Source organism: Siniperca chuatsi, linkage group LG5 (genome assembly GCF_020085105.1).
Source record: "Siniperca chuatsi isolate FFG_IHB_CAS linkage group LG5, ASM2008510v1, whole genome shotgun sequence".
Classification (NCBI taxonomy): domain Eukaryota; kingdom Metazoa; phylum Chordata; class Actinopteri; order Centrarchiformes; family Sinipercidae; genus Siniperca; species Siniperca chuatsi.
Genome location: NC_058046.1, coordinates 12,218,850 through 12,236,174, shown reverse-complemented (window position 1 = coordinate 12,236,174; position 17,325 = coordinate 12,218,850). Strand labels below are relative to the sequence as shown.

At 43.8% G+C, this 17,325-nt stretch overlaps 1 protein-coding gene across 1 annotated transcript in view; it reads right to left on the bottom strand.

Annotated features, from left to right (window-relative positions):
• Positions 1–17,325, bottom strand: part of hmcn2 (hemicentin 2) — a 50,226-nt gene that overhangs the window by 13,834 nt on the left and 19,067 nt on the right. Inside the window, exons 23-63 of the mRNA XM_044196230.1 lie at positions 17,161–17,288; positions 16,721–16,972; positions 15,054–15,137; positions 13,047–13,238; positions 12,811–12,941; positions 12,509–12,653; positions 12,015–12,141; positions 11,760–11,917; positions 11,018–11,296; positions 10,792–10,934; positions 9,691–9,841; positions 9,278–9,493; positions 9,046–9,159; positions 8,741–8,928; positions 8,547–8,643; positions 8,213–8,374; positions 7,981–8,094; positions 7,588–7,784; positions 7,106–7,187; positions 6,883–7,014; positions 6,651–6,794; positions 6,388–6,547; positions 5,737–5,861; positions 5,473–5,656; positions 5,290–5,387; positions 4,911–5,189; positions 4,619–4,809; positions 4,145–4,226; positions 3,449–3,585; positions 3,205–3,346; positions 2,952–3,096; positions 2,672–2,799; positions 2,280–2,436; positions 2,048–2,169; positions 1,795–1,959; positions 1,528–1,635; positions 1,282–1,416; positions 841–975; positions 399–668; positions 117–307; positions 1–17 (exon numbers count right to left, since the gene is read on the bottom strand). The exon at positions 1–17 is cut by the window's left edge and continues 197 nt beyond it. Coding sequence (XP_044052165.1) covers positions 1–17; positions 117–307; positions 399–668; positions 841–975; positions 1,282–1,416; positions 1,528–1,635; positions 1,795–1,959; positions 2,048–2,169; positions 2,280–2,436; positions 2,672–2,799; positions 2,952–3,096; positions 3,205–3,346; positions 3,449–3,585; positions 4,145–4,226; positions 4,619–4,809; positions 4,911–5,189; positions 5,290–5,387; positions 5,473–5,656; positions 5,737–5,861; positions 6,388–6,547; positions 6,651–6,794; positions 6,883–7,014; positions 7,106–7,187; positions 7,588–7,784; positions 7,981–8,094; positions 8,213–8,374; positions 8,547–8,643; positions 8,741–8,928; positions 9,046–9,159; positions 9,278–9,493; positions 9,691–9,841; positions 10,792–10,934; positions 11,018–11,296; positions 11,760–11,917; positions 12,015–12,141; positions 12,509–12,653; positions 12,811–12,941; positions 13,047–13,238; positions 15,054–15,137; positions 16,721–16,972; positions 17,161–17,288 — 6,207 coding nt within the window. The remainder of the gene's footprint in view (positions 18–116; positions 308–398; positions 669–840; positions 976–1,281; positions 1,417–1,527; positions 1,636–1,794; positions 1,960–2,047; positions 2,170–2,279; positions 2,437–2,671; positions 2,800–2,951; positions 3,097–3,204; positions 3,347–3,448; positions 3,586–4,144; positions 4,227–4,618; positions 4,810–4,910; positions 5,190–5,289; positions 5,388–5,472; positions 5,657–5,736; positions 5,862–6,387; positions 6,548–6,650; positions 6,795–6,882; positions 7,015–7,105; positions 7,188–7,587; positions 7,785–7,980; positions 8,095–8,212; positions 8,375–8,546; positions 8,644–8,740; positions 8,929–9,045; positions 9,160–9,277; positions 9,494–9,690; positions 9,842–10,791; positions 10,935–11,017; positions 11,297–11,759; positions 11,918–12,014; positions 12,142–12,508; positions 12,654–12,810; positions 12,942–13,046; positions 13,239–15,053; positions 15,138–16,720; positions 16,973–17,160; positions 17,289–17,325) is intronic.

Sequence of the window (17,325 nt, the reverse complement as noted above, 5' to 3'; positions counted from 1 at the left end):
ACACCAGCATCCCCTGACTGTGTGGAGAAAGTAAGCAGAAGTGATTCTTATGCCCTGAGCTGGACAGAGATGTAGTTCATGGTGCAGTGAAGAATATGGGTTGTACTCAGACTAACCTCAGCCCTCTCGATAATTAGCTCTCCTGATCGCAGGACAGTGAATTTGCCTGGAAGGTTGGACACAGTGGCACCATCCTTCTCCCATGATACTCTGGGCTCTGGTGAACCCTGAGCAGCACAGGGCAGCAGCGCCTGAAATCCTTGAATGACTGACAGCTCTGTCTGCGCAGGAGGAATCATGGGTGGGACTGAAATGCACCAACATCATTTTATAAATCTAACTATTAAACGTAAACGTGCTATATTCAATCTTCCCATAATATGGCACTCTTAACTCACCTTGAATAACCAGCCTCATGTCATGGCTGGCTCTGCCAGCGAGGTTTTTGGCAGTACATGTGTACAGGCCTGCGTCACTGCGCTGGGTGGAAGTAATTGCCAAGGTTCCATTGGCAAAGATACGTATATGAGCGCCGTCAACCACAGGCCTCCTCTCCTTATGCCAAGTAACTTCAGGTTGGGGCTGCCCATCAGCCACACACTCCAGGCTAGCTGGCTGGCCTAGGACTGCAGTGTAGTCCACACGAGGCACACTCAGCACAGGTGGAACTGGAGAAACATGAGATAAGCAAATATTAATTAATTTATAAACATCCAAAAGAGTTTTTTAGGCATTAGGAGTAACCAGTCCCATACAGTGACACACAATTTGACTACGAGGAGTAAACAACCACCAAACAACCATTTTCTTCCCATCAGTGAGATCAAAAGCCTGTGTTACCTTGAAGGACTAGTTTGGTCCTGCCCACAGCTACGCCAGCTTCATTCTTTGCCAGGCACTGGTAGGTCCCTGCATCACCAAGCGTGACACGAGAAAACTTCAGAGCTCCATTCGAGAGCACAGCAAGCCTGTGACCTGTAATCAAACAATAAAGTCACATCACGTGAGCATGAAAATCAGTCCCATGAGTTCCACTGAGACACCTGTCCAGTCTGTAAACATGTTTACATGTTAGTATTAAGAATTTTAAAGTCATGGACCTCATATCTAGAGAATGTTAATGTTTGAAAAACACTTAGCAATATAGGTTGCTTCAGTGTGTATTTTTCTATTTTTCCATGAATGTGACAGATAGCAAATGTCCAAGAAAGCACCACTGGCAGCATCTACTATACAGTAACAATGTGTTTATGAAATGAGTGTTCATCATCATATCATGACCTGCTGCTATGGGAACTCCCTCTCTTTGCCATGTGATGGACGGTCTGGGGAAGCCTTGAGCCTCACAGGGCAGAACGGTCCCATGATGCAACACCACCTGTACTTCCTCTGCCATTGGTCTGATCTCTGGGGGCTCTTAAGTACAAGGGAGAACAAATCCTTTGTTGTTGTTATAAATGTTTTACCATGTGCATTCCAACAGGTAGTATTTTCCCAGCAACATGCAGCTAGTTAATGACAGCCTACCTTGCACAGTGAGAGAGATGTGTTTGTGAGCCACTCCAGCTGGGTTGCGGGCTGAGCATGTGTACCTGCCAGCATGGCTTGGCACAGTAGCAATTATCTCCAAAACTCCTTTATTGAAATAAGTACAAAGAAACATAGTTTAATGTCACATTTAATGAGCAAAAATATATTCCTTGCCCTGTGGCATTACTGTTCCAGTAGACTATGATGTATAATAATATAAAGAGTGGTAAAACCACTACAGTTCCTTTAGACATGTTGTCTTACCAGTGGGAAGGACACGATAACTTCCTCCTCTGGAGCCCAGTTTGGATCCACCCTTGGTCCAGGTGACAGTGGGCTGAGGGCGTCCTTGTACGTGACAAGGCAACACCACAGGAGACATTTTCACAGCTGTGACTGTCGTGACATCATCTTCAATAGATGGTGGGACTGAAAGAGCAAGTAGCAAATCAATCAATTCAATCATCTTGAATGACTCTCTACTGTCCGCTTATTGTACAAAACTCAAAATCAATACCTTGCAGGATGACCTCAATGACCCTGCGCTCTTCCCCAACATCATTGACAGAAGTGCACTCAAAGTAACCTTCATCCTCACTGGATGGTGACAAAAGAACCAGGGACCCAGAGGACAGTAACCTGGACAGAACAGCACAATTGCGTCAGCTTTAAAGTTTTTATGGCTGTGTGATTTGTAATGTATGCATAATGTGTATTCAAAGGGAGTCTGGACATAGCTTTGTCTTTACCTGTATGCACCAGGCTGCTGGCTGATATCAAGTGGAGTGCCATTCCTCTTCCAGGATACTTTAGGTGGGGGTATACCTGTAGTCTCACAGCTCAGCACAGCTCTAATCCCTGTGGTTACTGTCACATTGAATGGACCTGGACTGACTGAAGGACCCACTGATAGGATACAGAACAGATTCACACATGTTGATCGCAGTACTGTATTTTTAACGCTGTAAGATATCCTAAAAAGTATTTAAGCATGACTATTGCACTTTAATCATAACCAGAACCGACACCGAGACCTATGTGCGATCAAAACTGCTATCACCCTGCCCGTGCTACATAGAATTATGGGAAAAGCACCACCAGAATCATAAAGAAAATCTTAATTTGTCTTTGCTATATTTACCAAACACCCGTAGATCCACTCCCCGGTGATCTGAGCCAGCCTGGTTAGACACAGTGCAGTAGTAGCGACCAGCATCACTCAACTGAACACCATGTACACGCAAGGAGCCCTCTGATAACATAGTGTACCTGAAACAAATACACAATTAAAAGATGAATGAATGAATAGACACACCAGCAATGTAGCTGTGTCGATGTTTTTTGTATCACATGCGGAAAAGTCAAATATAACATGGACAGATTGCGCAGGAGTTTTGTTAGAACAAAAAGTTTGGACCTACTTTTTGTTATCTTGAGTTACGGGGAACCCATCTTTCCTCCACATGACCATCGTTGAAGAGTCACCTTCAACTTCACAAGGTAAAACTGCATCCTGGCCAACATGTGCAGTCACCACTGAACTGCTCTCCTTTATTACTGGTGGTACTAGAGAAATAAAAAGTGACATATCCATGAAATGAATTTGGTTTAGTATGTAGAACTATTTCAAAAATGTATTTAAATCATTAGCTCATTATCAACCGGCCTGCTTACAGAGAATCTCCACTGTGAAAAACAGATTGGTGCTTCCAGCCATGTTGGTGACCACACAGCTGTACTGGCCGCTGTCCTCAGGCCTGACTTCCTGTATCTCCAGGTACTGACCCCCTGCCAGCCGCTGGATACGACCACCCAGCTGATATAATAGGAGGAGTGTAGGAAAAAGGGACAGTGTGTGAGTCAGAGGAGATGGCTTTTAGTTCAGTACCTGCTTTGTTGTTTTTTTCAAACTATATACCTGAAGTTTGGCCTCATCCTTGTACCACTCTATATCGGGAGCAGGGTCACTATCAGCCAGGCACTCCAAGGTCAGATGTCCATTAACTGGCACTGTCAATGTCCTCACATCACCAGAGCCGAGGAGGGTTGGTGGGACTGAAACACAACCACTGATTACTCAGTGAGGCGATTTATATAAAGTTTCCAGCGGTGACACACACGTAAGCACCCCGATTAAATAATGTGACAAAAACTTCCTATATACCTAAAGTGCTCCATTTAAACAAAGAAGAGCTGGGTAAAGACATGTGGCCATTTGGGGATTTTACTAAGCATTAATCTCAGCAGTTTAATAGGTCTCAAATATTATATACTTATTATATTTATAGAAGCATCATTTTATTCTAGCATGAACAAATTGGCAGAACAAATCATGAAATGGGATAAGCATGCTGCACAATGTATCATAAATCAAAGCTGTCTGTGTCATCAATCAAAACACATACATGATCATGCCGTTATACTGTATATACATCATATTGCGTGCATAACAGCGCACAAAATATAAATACTATGCATGACTGTAGCTGGAAAATGGAATGCCAGACTGCAAACACTGATTTTTACTCCTGAATGTACACAGGGCTTTATTCATCAAGTCCCAGGTGATATATTTCTTCCTAGTTGAACAATACACAAGAACAGCTTGTGTCACCTTGGACTCGGACCCAGTGGTTTTTTCCATCCTCTCCAGCTAGGCTGCTGGCCAAGCAGGTGTACAGACCTGCATCCTCGACCTTCAAAGAGACGACATTAATCAACTTGAGTGGTTCTTGCATGACAGTACTGTATTTGCCTGGTTTGATGCTGTTAAAACTTCAGTCTCCCAGTTGTTTGGCCATCTAAATAATCAACGATATGTGATTAGCTTAATGTGACTTATTTTTGTTTTTTGTATGAAAAAACTGGACATTAGAGCTGCAACAGGCCCATTAAGTGCTTTTTTTTTTAAACGAGATGGACTTCTTTCCAAAAATCTCAGCAAATTGTATTCTCCTTGGACGTTTGGAGAAAGTTACACCATAATCACTTTCTCTAAATAGTGCATGTGTTCACAGCTACTGTTTTTACAGTAACATCTTTACTGCAACTTTGCAGCATTATCAGATATTGTCCGTTTGTAATTTACCTGGACTTTGCTAATCCTGACAAAGTGTCCATCCTGCTGAACAATGTCAGGTCCTTCCAAGGGGCGGCCATCTTTGAGCCAGCTGAGGGTGGGAGGTGGGACTCCCACAGCAGAGCACTCCAGCTCCAGTGGACTGTTTACTGCTATGGTCAGCTTTTCTGGAGAGCTGGAGCTGGATATCTTTGGAAGCTCTGGATTAGAAAGCAGAGTGTTTTGGCTCATTCGCTCAAGAAGTTTACACTATGACTTTAACTTTGAAATAAATTAAATAAACAGATTGTTTTGGGATTACCGAGCACAGTGAGGTTAAAGCTCTTTGTGCTGCTCCCAGCCTGGTTACTGGCCACACAGCTGTAGAGGCCTGCATCTGAAGGCGCTACATCAGGCAGCTGCAGCCTTGTCTCCTGTCCATCCAGCAGCAGGTTGCGATGAAGGGACAGTGGCTGGCCGTCCTTCATCCAAGTCAATGTCGGAGGGGGAACGCCACGCGCCTCACAGGTTAACGTCACCAAGGATCCCTGGACTACTGTAACTGGCTCCACTGGTTCAACATGATCCACACCAGGGGGCACTGCAGGCCATACACACATAAATCTGTATGAAAACCTCAGATCCAAAATGCTACATATCAGTTCAAGGGAAAATCAATAGATGGTATGTTATGATTGTACCTTGGACCTGGACATCATAGCTGAGCTCTGCAAGACCAGCTTGACTGCGTGCCACGCATGTGTAAAGTCCAGAGTCAGAAAGCTGCGCAGGAGAAATCCTTTTTCATAAAGAAAGGGAACACTTAACATTACCTCACTTCACCATGATCATGTTTGTATTCAGCTTTCTCTGTCTAAACTGACCTCAGCACAGAGTCACCAGATAGGAGGCGTGTACGAGGAGAGAGAAGCAGAGGACGTCCGTTCTTCAGCCAGCTGATCTGAGGTGGAGGGTTTCCTGCTGCCTGACACTCCAGAGTCACAACACTGTCCTGTGTGACCTGCACCTCCCTGGGGACAGCAGTCTCACCAGAGATAGATGGTGGCACTGTGACAAGTCAAATCAAAACAAATTACTCAGAAACTTTAGCACTGACACAGATACACAAATGAAATGTTTAAACTGACCTTGTACAAAGAGAGTGTAGACTTTGTCCTCCTGTCCAGCCGGGCTGACCGCCAAACAGGTGTATGTCCCAGAATCCTCAGGACTCAGCCTCAGTAATGATAGCGTGCTGCCATCAGGGGTCACACTGCCGGGTTACAAATACACATTATGTTTTCACATTACTTTTTTCATTTTTCCAGCATCCATTATTTGTCTGCCCCACCTCTGAATCTCAGTATTACTTTCCCATCATCATTATCATCGTCATCCCACGATTTTCTCACAGTCACACACACACACAGAAACACACACACAGACATTTGCTGTCTGACTTATGCAGTTGCAATGATCACATAAACTGCTGAACAGCTGTAAAACAGCTGCTCTTACTGTTCCCCATGATGAAATTAGGCAAGGGACTATAAACGACTCCATTTGTCTGTAAACACCTCCTTCTGTCATGCACATTAGCTTTGACGATTATGATTAAAATTTTATTTTCCAAGCCTTTAGGGAGTGATGTGCTGCTTGTAAAACAAATTCAGCAGCTTTGAATGAGCAAAATATGCTGCATAAAATGTGTCATTATTATTTATATTATTTTATGTATTTCATATCGTTCTGTGTGCATTTAAAGTCCTGGCAGTAAATAGGGAATGTGAATGACTTACGCGATGTGATGGGTGTCTGATCCCTCTAAAGTCACTCCGTCTTTCAGCCAGCTGAGGCGTGGTGTGGGGATTCCAGTTGCTTTGCACTCCAGGGTCAGCTCCTCTCCCATGGGTGCACTCACATCAGATGGGTGTTCAGAGTCCAGGATGGTAGGCGATACTGAGTAGGACAAAGATTACTCCTAAATGCCACTGAAAATTATCCCTTTTATGAGTAATATATATAATTTTATAGGGTGAGTGTATCTCATTTTTCTCTTTACCCTGCACTGTGAGTGTGTAGTCTTTCTTTGTTTGTCCCTCGCTGTTCTTGGCCACACAGGTGTATGTCCCAGCATGAGACAGAGTGAGAGGCCCCAGCTCCAGCCTGTTCCCTCGAATGGACCACTGCCACTGCAGACTGCTCTCTGGAGAGCAAACACATTCACTTACACTAGCTTTCACACATGACAAGTGCATGCTATTCCAATTCCCCTATCATTGTCTCCCTCTTACCAATAGGAGTTCCATCCTTGAGCCAGGTGATGCTAGGCACAGGGACCCCTGAGGCCTCACACAGCAGGGCCACATGAGAGCCGAGGGTGTTGTTTAGGGACTCCCGGAGAGGCCCGTCCAGGACAGGTGGAACTGTGGAAATATGTTTGTAGAATAAAACCACTCCAATTAGGAGACAGTTGTTTAAAGTGTTACTTTGAGAACATAGCAGAGGTATTCTCACCATGAACTGTCAGTCTGAATGTCCTGTCCACCTGTCCAGCCACATTGGATACTTTGCAGGTGTAGGTGCCACCATCTGCCATCTAGGAACCAAAAAAGAAGGTCACTGTGGCGAGGGAGGGTGTATTTTAAGTACAGGCTGTAGGCAAAGAAGGGACTTGGCTCCTTCCTGCTATGCTAGCTGGCACATGTGTTCTTAATCAGGTAAATTAACTTAGAATAGAGTTAAAATACACCCGGTCAAAAAAAGGATGAGTGCTGCATCTTGTCGGATATGCAGCCATGTCTCCGGTTTTTCTAGTCTTTTCCAGTCTGTGTATTTTATGGAATTAATGTGTGAAAGTTAAATATGTATACTTTAGACATTTAATATGTTAGCGTGTAAAGACTGGAAATCAGTTTGAGCCCTGTCGGAAGCCACTTTGAGTCCTTAAAATAGTTTTTACGTTTTGTTTGCAGCCTCAAACATGTATGTTTCCTGACCTGAACTCCTATGATCTCCAGCTGGTGACGCTCCATCTTCAGTCCGTTCCCTGCAGCCAGTTGCAGCCCATTCTTGTACCATGTGACCTCAGGCTCAGGAACACCATGGGCTTCACATCTCAGGGTGACCGAGGAGCCAACTTGCGGGGTGACCAGGTCTGACTCAGCATCTTGACGGGGCTTCAGGGTGGGCAGGACTGATGGTTTGCACATACAGAGAGGGGCATGATCTCAGTTTAATTCATTCAGAATTGGTATGATTCACTCCTGAACTATCCTCGGTCACAGCTGTCTTGCGGTAAACAGATTTTTTTTGCCTGGACAGTGTTTTGAGATTTGATCATCTGTATATGTAGCTGAATTGTGCAGATGGGTCACCATGTGTTTGCTCACCATAAACACTGATGAGAATACTCTTCTGGTCCTGGCCTGCTGAGTTGGTGGCTGTGCATACATATTGCCCTTCATCTTCCAGTCTCGCCCGGGGCAACTGTAGCATCTGGCCGCCTAAAATATATATAGAAAATGATATGAAATGTAATATCTGTGCCATTATTAGATTCAAACGAAGGAAATGCTCCTGACATAAGAATTATTTGGGTATTGTGGGTGGCCGAGGTCTGACCTGGCAGAATGTGGATGCCGGTGCTGAAGTGGAGGACCTGCCCATCTCTGGTCCAGGTGATCTCTGGAGGAGGGTACGCTTGGACGTCACACAGCAATGAAACCATGTGGCCCTCCATCACACTAACATCCTCCTCCTTATTGCCAGTTATTCTAGGAGGCACTGGAAGAGAAAACAACAGTTGTGTTGTACACGTAGATGGTGAGTCAGCACGTTTGTCATCATACAAGAACATCCAATAACATCCTGAAAAACCTACATTGGTCCTTCTGATTACATGGGAAATTGAAAATACAGAGGTAGTGGTAAAGTCTTTTGAGTTATGGACTCTTACCTTGCACTGTCAGACTGAAGAGCTTCTCAACTGTTCCAACCTTGTTTTCAGCTACACACAAATACCCAGCCATGTCTGAAACTTGGACACTGAGGAGCTGAAAGATGGCATTGAAGTGTTATTCCTCAAGAAAACATGTCACAGTTGGATCCGTTTACACACTGGTATTTCTCTAAAAGTCAACAATGAGTAACCTGGAGTTGAGTCCCATCCTCACTGATGTGGTGCTGTGAGTCTTTGTTCACTGGCTGCCCATCTCTCAGCCAGGAAATGACTGGAGCAGGGTGTCCAGTCGCATCACAGTGGAGGACCACAGTGCTGTTGACCACTGCTCCGATTTCCTCCATAAACTCCTCTGATGCTCCCATGATCACAGGAGGGACTGAGGAGGTAGACACAAGACATCCCCTTCAGAAATTGTTCTGTATCATTTCCAAATACATACATTTTATTGCATGTATTTTAATTACAACTAAATTATGCACATGTACTTGCTTACTTAGGATCTCCAGTTCAAAATGCATGCGGTCCTCTCCAGCCTCATTAACAGCCTGACATGTATACTTTCCAGCATCTTCTTTCTGCACTTGTGCGATTTGTAGCACCTGTCCACCTGAAAGGACAAACCCATACATACAACAGCAGATTTATCCATGAATATGAAGCCCTCATACATAACAACCATACTACTGGTTTTAACTGAGATCACACAGGAAGGAGTTTCCTCTGACCTGGAAGTAGTACCACTCCATCGGCAGAGGTGAGTTTTCGTCCATCCTTGTACCAGCTGAGCTTGGGTGGGGGGATGGCATTACTCTCACAGGACAGGCTGATTGGATGGCCCAGGACTACCTCCCGCTTCTCTGCCATGTCCTCTTTATCCTCATCCTCGTGTCCCAGACCCCAGGCTGCTTCTCTGTTAGTCACCCGGTGAAAGATCGGAGGAACTAGCAAGACAAGAGTTTGTGTCAGGTCACTTTCTACTAATTTAAGAAGATTTTTCCAAAAATGTACATGTTAATTATATCAAACTTTCAAAAAAAATCTTGACCAATAGTATGTTAAAAGAAGTTTCCATTTGAACTGAATACATTATACCCAATCATGCTACTGAGGAGAAATACACTGATTTAACCAAACACACCTTGAATGGTGACACGAAAGTCTCTCTTGTCCTCTCCTGCAGAGTTGGTGACCACACAGGTATACTGCCCCTCATGGGACAGCATGGCACTTTCTATGTGGAGGAGGTGGCCACTCTCCTGAATACCAGCATAGAAGTTTCCAGTCAGCAACTAAAAACAAAGAAAATACATCAGATGATATAGTCCTGGAGAAATATTGCTCCTAGCAATCTGTGGGCCCTCTCTATTTCATTAATGGGGCATATGTGATAAATTGCCTCAAGCGACGTCAAATCATTAGCCGCTACTGGCATAACACACCCAAAATTGAACTGTTGCCGGTCAAGTTGCATTGTGGGTTATGTAGGAGCCAGGTTTTGACAAGGAAGAAGAATGCAGGGAATGAAAAAGACAATATGTCTGATTCTGCTGCCTCAATTTTTTTTTAACTGTCCATTGTGAGTCCGCCAATCTTATAGGAGTGCAATCCTAAATCGCAGTCTTTTAAGATTTTCCTGACTCACTTCAAAAATGAGTATAGGTATCAGTACCAGTGGTGGGTTTGAAAGTTTAAATAGGTACTACTAAGTCAACAAAACATTTGACAGGTGTTTAAATGTCTGGCTTTTAAAACACAGCCTGTATTGTGTTTTTACAAAAAATTAAAACAATAAAACAATACCTCCACCTCCATTTAGAAAAAATGTAATGTTACATGAATCCAAAATCCACCTAATCCTCATGCATTTTCTGCTGCTCCCTATTGGAGGCCCTGCAGAACATACACACAAGCACACACGCATGCTGAACGGTAGATGTTGCAAAAAATTAGGCTGCACATGAAAATACTGTAGGCCAAGGAGAAAACACGCAGGGAGAGCTGTATTATTATAAATCATGATATTTAATCACTGGATTCTTCTTCTACATCTTTGCTATAATTAACTAGCTTACTCACTGCACAAAATCTGGAGAGTGGATGTGGCTTGTGCTAGAGGATGTCAATTCTGTTGAGGTTGTTGCAGTTCGTACTGGTTGCCAGTAGAGGCTGAACTTGTTCCATTAAAATCACCTTAGAAATACATGTTTGTGGTAGTAGCTTGAAAGAATGACAAACCAACCTGTCCATCTTTGAACCAATTAACCTTGGGCTCAGGGAAACCTTTGGTCAGGCAGGAGAGAGTTAAACTCCCATTAATCCGCACTTTTTCTTCCTGACCTCCAAACGTTAAGGATGTAGAGTCACCCTCTATCTGTGGTGGGACTGATGAGAGGAGAAAAACATATGTATCATTAAAATTTCTGTCGCAGCCACTTTAATATGTAAATGGTTTAGATGTCTCTTACCCAGAACACTCAGAGAATAACGTTTGATGGAGGTGCCGGCTGGATTCGTGGCTCTGCAGGTGTAGAGGCCAGTGCTGTCTCCCTGTGCTGAGCCCAGACGCAGCGCCTGTCCGCCACGGGTGTATGTCAACTGGGGACTGGACACGATGGGCTGGTTGTCCTTTAACCAGGTGATACTGGGTGTGGGTGAGCCCTCAACATCACAGGGGAGGACTGTGGGGAAACCCAGCACCACTGACACCTCCGAGGTCTCACTGGGGCCCTTGATGGTGGGGGGAGCTGGAGAGAAAGACCGACAATACACTAATGTTTAACAGCCAGTGAGATTTTTACTGGCCAATAGCACAGAATGAATAGATCCTCAAGGGATTGGCCTGTTTTGTGCAGGAGACCCTCTAAAACAGAAATGCAGTGTGCAATACTTTGGGCAATTACAGCACATGCTCTTTAGGTGACACATAAATTCCCAGAGCCCTGCATAAAGAGAATTCAGTATGTACTCATAGATCAGGCAGTGTGGTGTAAGTCAAATCATCTAACGGTAGAGGCTAGGTCTACACATGAATTAAATATCATGTTCAGTAATTTTCTTTCTTTAAACAACACTACCACAGCATGTTTGGATTTTTTGTTTTCTTTGTTTCTTACATTTTTTGTGTAGAAAGAAAATAAATGAGAGTATAACCTGGATTCAGGCCAATGTGGTTGGGAGTGTATAGTAAGTGTCTTAGAGAGTAGAGACCTTGCACTGTGAGTCTGAACTGGCGCATCTGAGTTCCTGCGTTGTTACTGGCCAGGCACTGGTAAAGCCCCTGGTCCCTCAGTCTTACTGACTTCACCTTCAACACCTGGCCATCTTCCAGAAACTCCACATGGGGGTCTCCATCACGGGACAGAACCCTGGAGAGAGGAAGGAATGGTGGATCAAATCAATACTATGGGCACTGCATCGTGTGTGTGGAGCTGAATGTCACATCAATAAACTGTTGATGCTTACTCTCCATCACGGCTCCATTCCACTCTGGGTGCTGGTCTTCCGCTTACTCGACACTGAAACTCCACCTCCTGGCCCAGTACCACAGTTAACTCCTGCAGTCGGGATGTTCCTGAGATCACTGGCGGAGCTGTAACCGTGTACACACACAGAAATACACTGGTAAATTCACATTTTATGAAATCAATCTAAATGTTGAATGAGATAATGGTCACTGCAAATTCAAAGTCACTGTTGTGAGAAAAAAAAATCGAGATTACAGAAGGGACTTCAGTTTAGCTATTAATAAGGTAATTAGAAATGACATTAATGTTTAGTCTTTGTAGGTGCTGGGGGAGTGGCAACTTTCAGGGTGTTTGCTACATTAAGTGGAGTATTAAAGTTTAATTAAACATTTTAAGTTATTAGGGTGATTTGGACTGCTGTTCCAGGAGATTTTAACCACTCTATTCTTATATATACTAAATACCAGTCTAACAGCTAGTTTAAGAGCTCACCTTGCACTATAATGTGATATTCTCTCCGGGCCTCTCCCGCTGAGTTTTGTGCTGTGCAGCCAAATCTTCCTGCATGTTCTGGCTGAACCCTGTAGATTCTCAGCAGCCTGTTCCCATTCTGCAAGTACACCCCAGGACTGTCCACCTGGACATAGAGAAATCAGTTTAGTGCATCCTTAGTGTTTAATTGTAATCAGAACACTGACCACTTGGTGGCATTGTATAGCTAGACATCAACAAGCTGTATTAACATGCAGTTTTACATTTACTGTAAATCGGAATTTCAGGGTGAAAAAACTCACAGGATGACCATCTTTAGTCCAGGTTATTGTAGGGGAGGGGATCCCAAAGGCATCGCAGCCCAGAGTGAGAGGCTGCTTCAAGGTGACAGTGAGGTTCAGTGGCTGGCCATCATCTTGGATCTCTGGGGGAACTGAAGTGCAAAAGAAAAGGGGAAGATTTGTGTTTACACTATGTTTCAGTTCAGTTTAAGGTATTTTGTTGGGAGGAAGAAAAACAGGGGTAACTGAATTCTCACCGTTTACTTTCAGCCTAGTCTTTCTCTCCACAGAGCCCGCCTCATTGGTTGCCACACACTTGAAGTCCCCGCTGTGGCTGGCAGATGATGTGCTAATTACGAGAGCTCCATCCCTCGCCACAGAAAACTCTGATTGTTCAGGGTGTATCTCCAGGCCATTCTTGAACCAGCGTACTTTGGGACGAGGTGAACCTGCAGGTGCGGGGACAAGTAAAGGATTCTGAGTGAGTATAAACCAAGCTTTATTGATCAGGTCTAACAGAAAGAAAAGTTACTTCCATCTCTCTGCTTCTCTACAAGAAAACTTAATGGGCAGGCAGCCCAGACTAGAAAATGCCAGCTCTACATTTATCTGTTGGACAGCAGGGGAGACCATGCCAAAATGGTTAGAGTCCTTGTAGCCTGAAAGCTTAAGATTTCAAGGTCAGAGTCACATAAGAAAGTAAGACACAATTTGCTGGAAAGATGTAAGATGTACGATTTTAAATACTGGCATCAAGATTTATTACCAAACACTGAGGTGAGAGTCTTGAGCAGTAAGAATAGGAGTGGTTGAACAAGCAGTTCAAAGGCACTGGTGTGTACACTCAGGAGCCTGAAACAGGTGTGCTCTGTGGATTACTAGGTGGAAAAGAGGAAAGAGGTGGAATGGGGAAATTTGTACCCAACACAACAGACGCCCAGGTCGACGACAGACCAGCGAGTGAAAGAGCAGTGCAGTGGAGTGATCCAAATGCCACGGCTCTGTCTATTTGCAGAGGTGTTACATATACAAACACCACAGACGAGGAAGGGAAATCAAACACAGCACCCTTCCTCAATCCAAAAAATACTAACTAAGGGAGAGCACAAGCAACGATGATGTTATCGCCCGTTGCCTCTATGAACACGTGTTTACAGTTAAGGAGCTCTGAAGCAAATTCATTATCTCATTGCTGGGAGGAAATGCATACAGATGTTCTGTTTTAGATGTTAACAGATCTCATTAGTAGACTTTGAATTTATTTGCTGGGGCTGACGAAGTCGAGATTATCTCTTCCATGTGTTTCTCAAATAATTACCTCTATCAAATGAAATGCGTTTGTTGGTGAATTAATAATATCCTTCTGGCAGAGACTGCGCTTTATCTCCCTCATACAGATAGATCTCAGGAGAACAATGAGGGGATCCTTGTTTCCTGCTGCCGACTGCCTCTCTAGGTTGTCAAGAGCATCAAGCATTTCTGTGTGAGCCCTCTGAGGCCTGGTACAGTCTGCCTGCTTGCCTGCCTACTGGTATGACTTGGATGGAATTAGGGCTAGTGTGGCTTCATTCCCTCTTCCTGTGCTTCACGGTGCACCTCAGACATCTTTGTCCTTCATCTGTCAGCAGCAGCCTGTAATTAGGATTCCTCTCCCAGCAGGCCCGACTCAAAGGAAAGCAGATGTGGCTCACTGAGGCAGCAGGCAGACTGATGTTCCAGCTGTTGCTCCACATTAGACACAGTCCTCACCTTCTCTCACCAAGCTGGTTACCATGGCACAGGTCCACACAAACAATACCTGTTTGCACGGGCTGTCAAAGGGTAAGTATCCATCAGTACATCCGCAGACATACACAGACACTGTGTTTTGATAAAATAGCAAGCTCTCCACATCCCTCCAGGATGCTACCTTGTTCGCACAGAGATGTTAAAATATGTAGACAACAGCGTGTCTCTGGGTGCTGCGATAAAAAGAAGCTGTGCCTTTTAAGTTGGCAAGGATCTTTTTTCAAGGTTTGACAACTAAAAGTCTATGGTGACAGCGAAACATTCCTTTGAAAGTGCACAAATACACATATCTGTCCTACATTTAAAGTGGAATTTTCTCTGGTCATAAAAACAAACTAAAAGAAGACGCATCAATTTTAGGCTCTAAAAACTTTAGTCACACCTCATAAATTGCGTCTCTTCTAAACATCGGACTTTTGATTTCCCTATTATTTTTAGTCTATCTAAAGCTCACTCATCTGTGAATCATTTCGTACCTTCAGCGGGGCAAGGGATGATGACCTTGCTGTTTGCTACTTTCTCCATGATGGCATCTCCAGGTTCTGCAAAGGATGGGGCCTCTGTGAGGACAGAAAAACATGTTAAGTGCTGGTTCAATGTGCAACGGCAGTTGATACAGTGAACCTTGTCAGATTTATTAACAGAGGTTCCAGTGTAGGTAAATACATAAGTGAGAGGAAGCCTTCAGGGCATCTGAGGGACTGCTGTGGGTGTAAGATTTGAGACATCTCACAGGTGCCTCTGGCCATCAGGGCCAGAGAGTACCTACATCATCCTAAAACACCCACAGCCAGGGTGACATGTTATTAGTAATTATATTTAATCAGATAGTCTCATTGAGATCCAGATCTCTTTTCGGGAGAGACCTGAAAACAAATAACATTCATAGTTAGACAACCACACAACCGGCATACAAGAACAACATGACCAAAGCCAGACAACCAACAATCAAGTGGCAAATAGAATTAATAAAAGTAATTCCAAGAGTCATAAAAACATCAGATGGTAAGGCTTTAAAATCTCCAAGGGGAATGAAGTGCAGTTTTCAGTTAATTCCATATAAATGTTGCATACTAGTTCTGCCAAAGTTTGTACATACACATGCACTTGGTCTTGGTCTTATCCACATTTAGGGATAGGAATATCAGGAAAGCATCAAAGGCAGACTTGGAGTGGAACCACGGGCATATAAATATATAATTTGCATAAAGGTGAGCACTGAGTACTGATTAGAAAGAATAATGTTATTTATGTCTAATGTACTTTGTAATGGACCAAGAATAGACCCCTGCGGCACTCCATTATTAATGGCAAGAAGGCTTGATTCAGCACAGTTAGCTCGTCTGAGTTCTCAACTTTCACAGGATTACATAGGTTTACAGGTCTGCTTAAGGGGGCAGTATAATCCGCCAGAAGTGCTTGTCGATGGACGAATAGTTTCGGACACTCCCTTCACCCACACCTTTCTGATGTCAGATTAAGAGGGTCTGTCTCCAACCATTTCTGTAACTCCTGGAACCGACAATCACACCCACTTCACGTCGTGATTGGCCAGCTGTGCGGAAATAAGAAAGGAGCCAGGCCTTGAACTTCTCTCTCTAGCTCTCTTTTTTCATTGTACTACTTCACTCTACTATCAAACTATTTCCGTCACTTTTTATGTGAACAACCTAGCGCAACACTATGAATGTCTTCCAGGAGAGACTGTGAAAATGCGCACCGTTATACCCATATTTAAACAATATGATGTATACCTATGTTGGCCAGCTTTTCATTCCAGTTTCGAGTATGGCCATTCAGAACAACAGTATATACAGTATATACAAACGCTTTCAATTTCTGACATGGTCCGACAACACCATTTCTTTTTTAGAATAACCAGGCCCTTATCCTCTTGCAGCATGGAACTACTGTACCTCAAGAGAATGTACCTCTAAAGACAATGAGAGCCTAAAACTGGGACACTGTCAGTGTATATAAATGTTCATATAGCTAGGCTAGTGCTAGGAAAATCTTATTTAAATAGATTTTACAATGCAAGCATGATTCAGAATAAACTCTATATACTGCAGAGTTTTGTTAATTTCTGGTTATTCTCAAAGTGCACAAACGGGGTTTGAAGAAGTGAACTGCAAATATTCACCAAGAATTTCCAGCTTGATCTCCGAGGACTCCTGTCCAGCGCTGTTCCTGGCTACACACTGGTAAGTGCCATGGTCAGCGAGGCTGACCTGCTGGATCCTGAGGGGCGTGGTGTTCTTGACCCCAACAGGAAGTCCATTGTGAAACCAATTGACCTCAGGGCTTGGCTCTCCCTGGACCACACATGGCAGAGTCACTGTTTGGCCAATCAGGGCTTTCAAGAGGGAAGGTACTGGCTGAATTCTGGGCTTAGCTGAGGACAAAAACAAATATTCTAAATGTATCCCTCACCACATCTGTTACACACCTATTTATTTACATATTTCACATATGTTATAAGAGATGTATTCACATGGAATCTATCAACTTGACAGCATTTGAAAACACAGGTTTTAAGGTTTCTAAGAAGTTCTACTTTCTAATGCAGACCCACAGAGTTACCTTGAATGTGTAAATTGTAGCTTATGGACACGTTGCCTGCTGGGTTTTCTGCAGTGCAGGTGTACAGTTTACTATCGATCAGACGCACATCAGTGATCCTCAAAGAGCCTGAAGGCAAAACGGTGAACCTGGGGAGTTGTTAGGGATCAAGGGCAAAGAGATGGA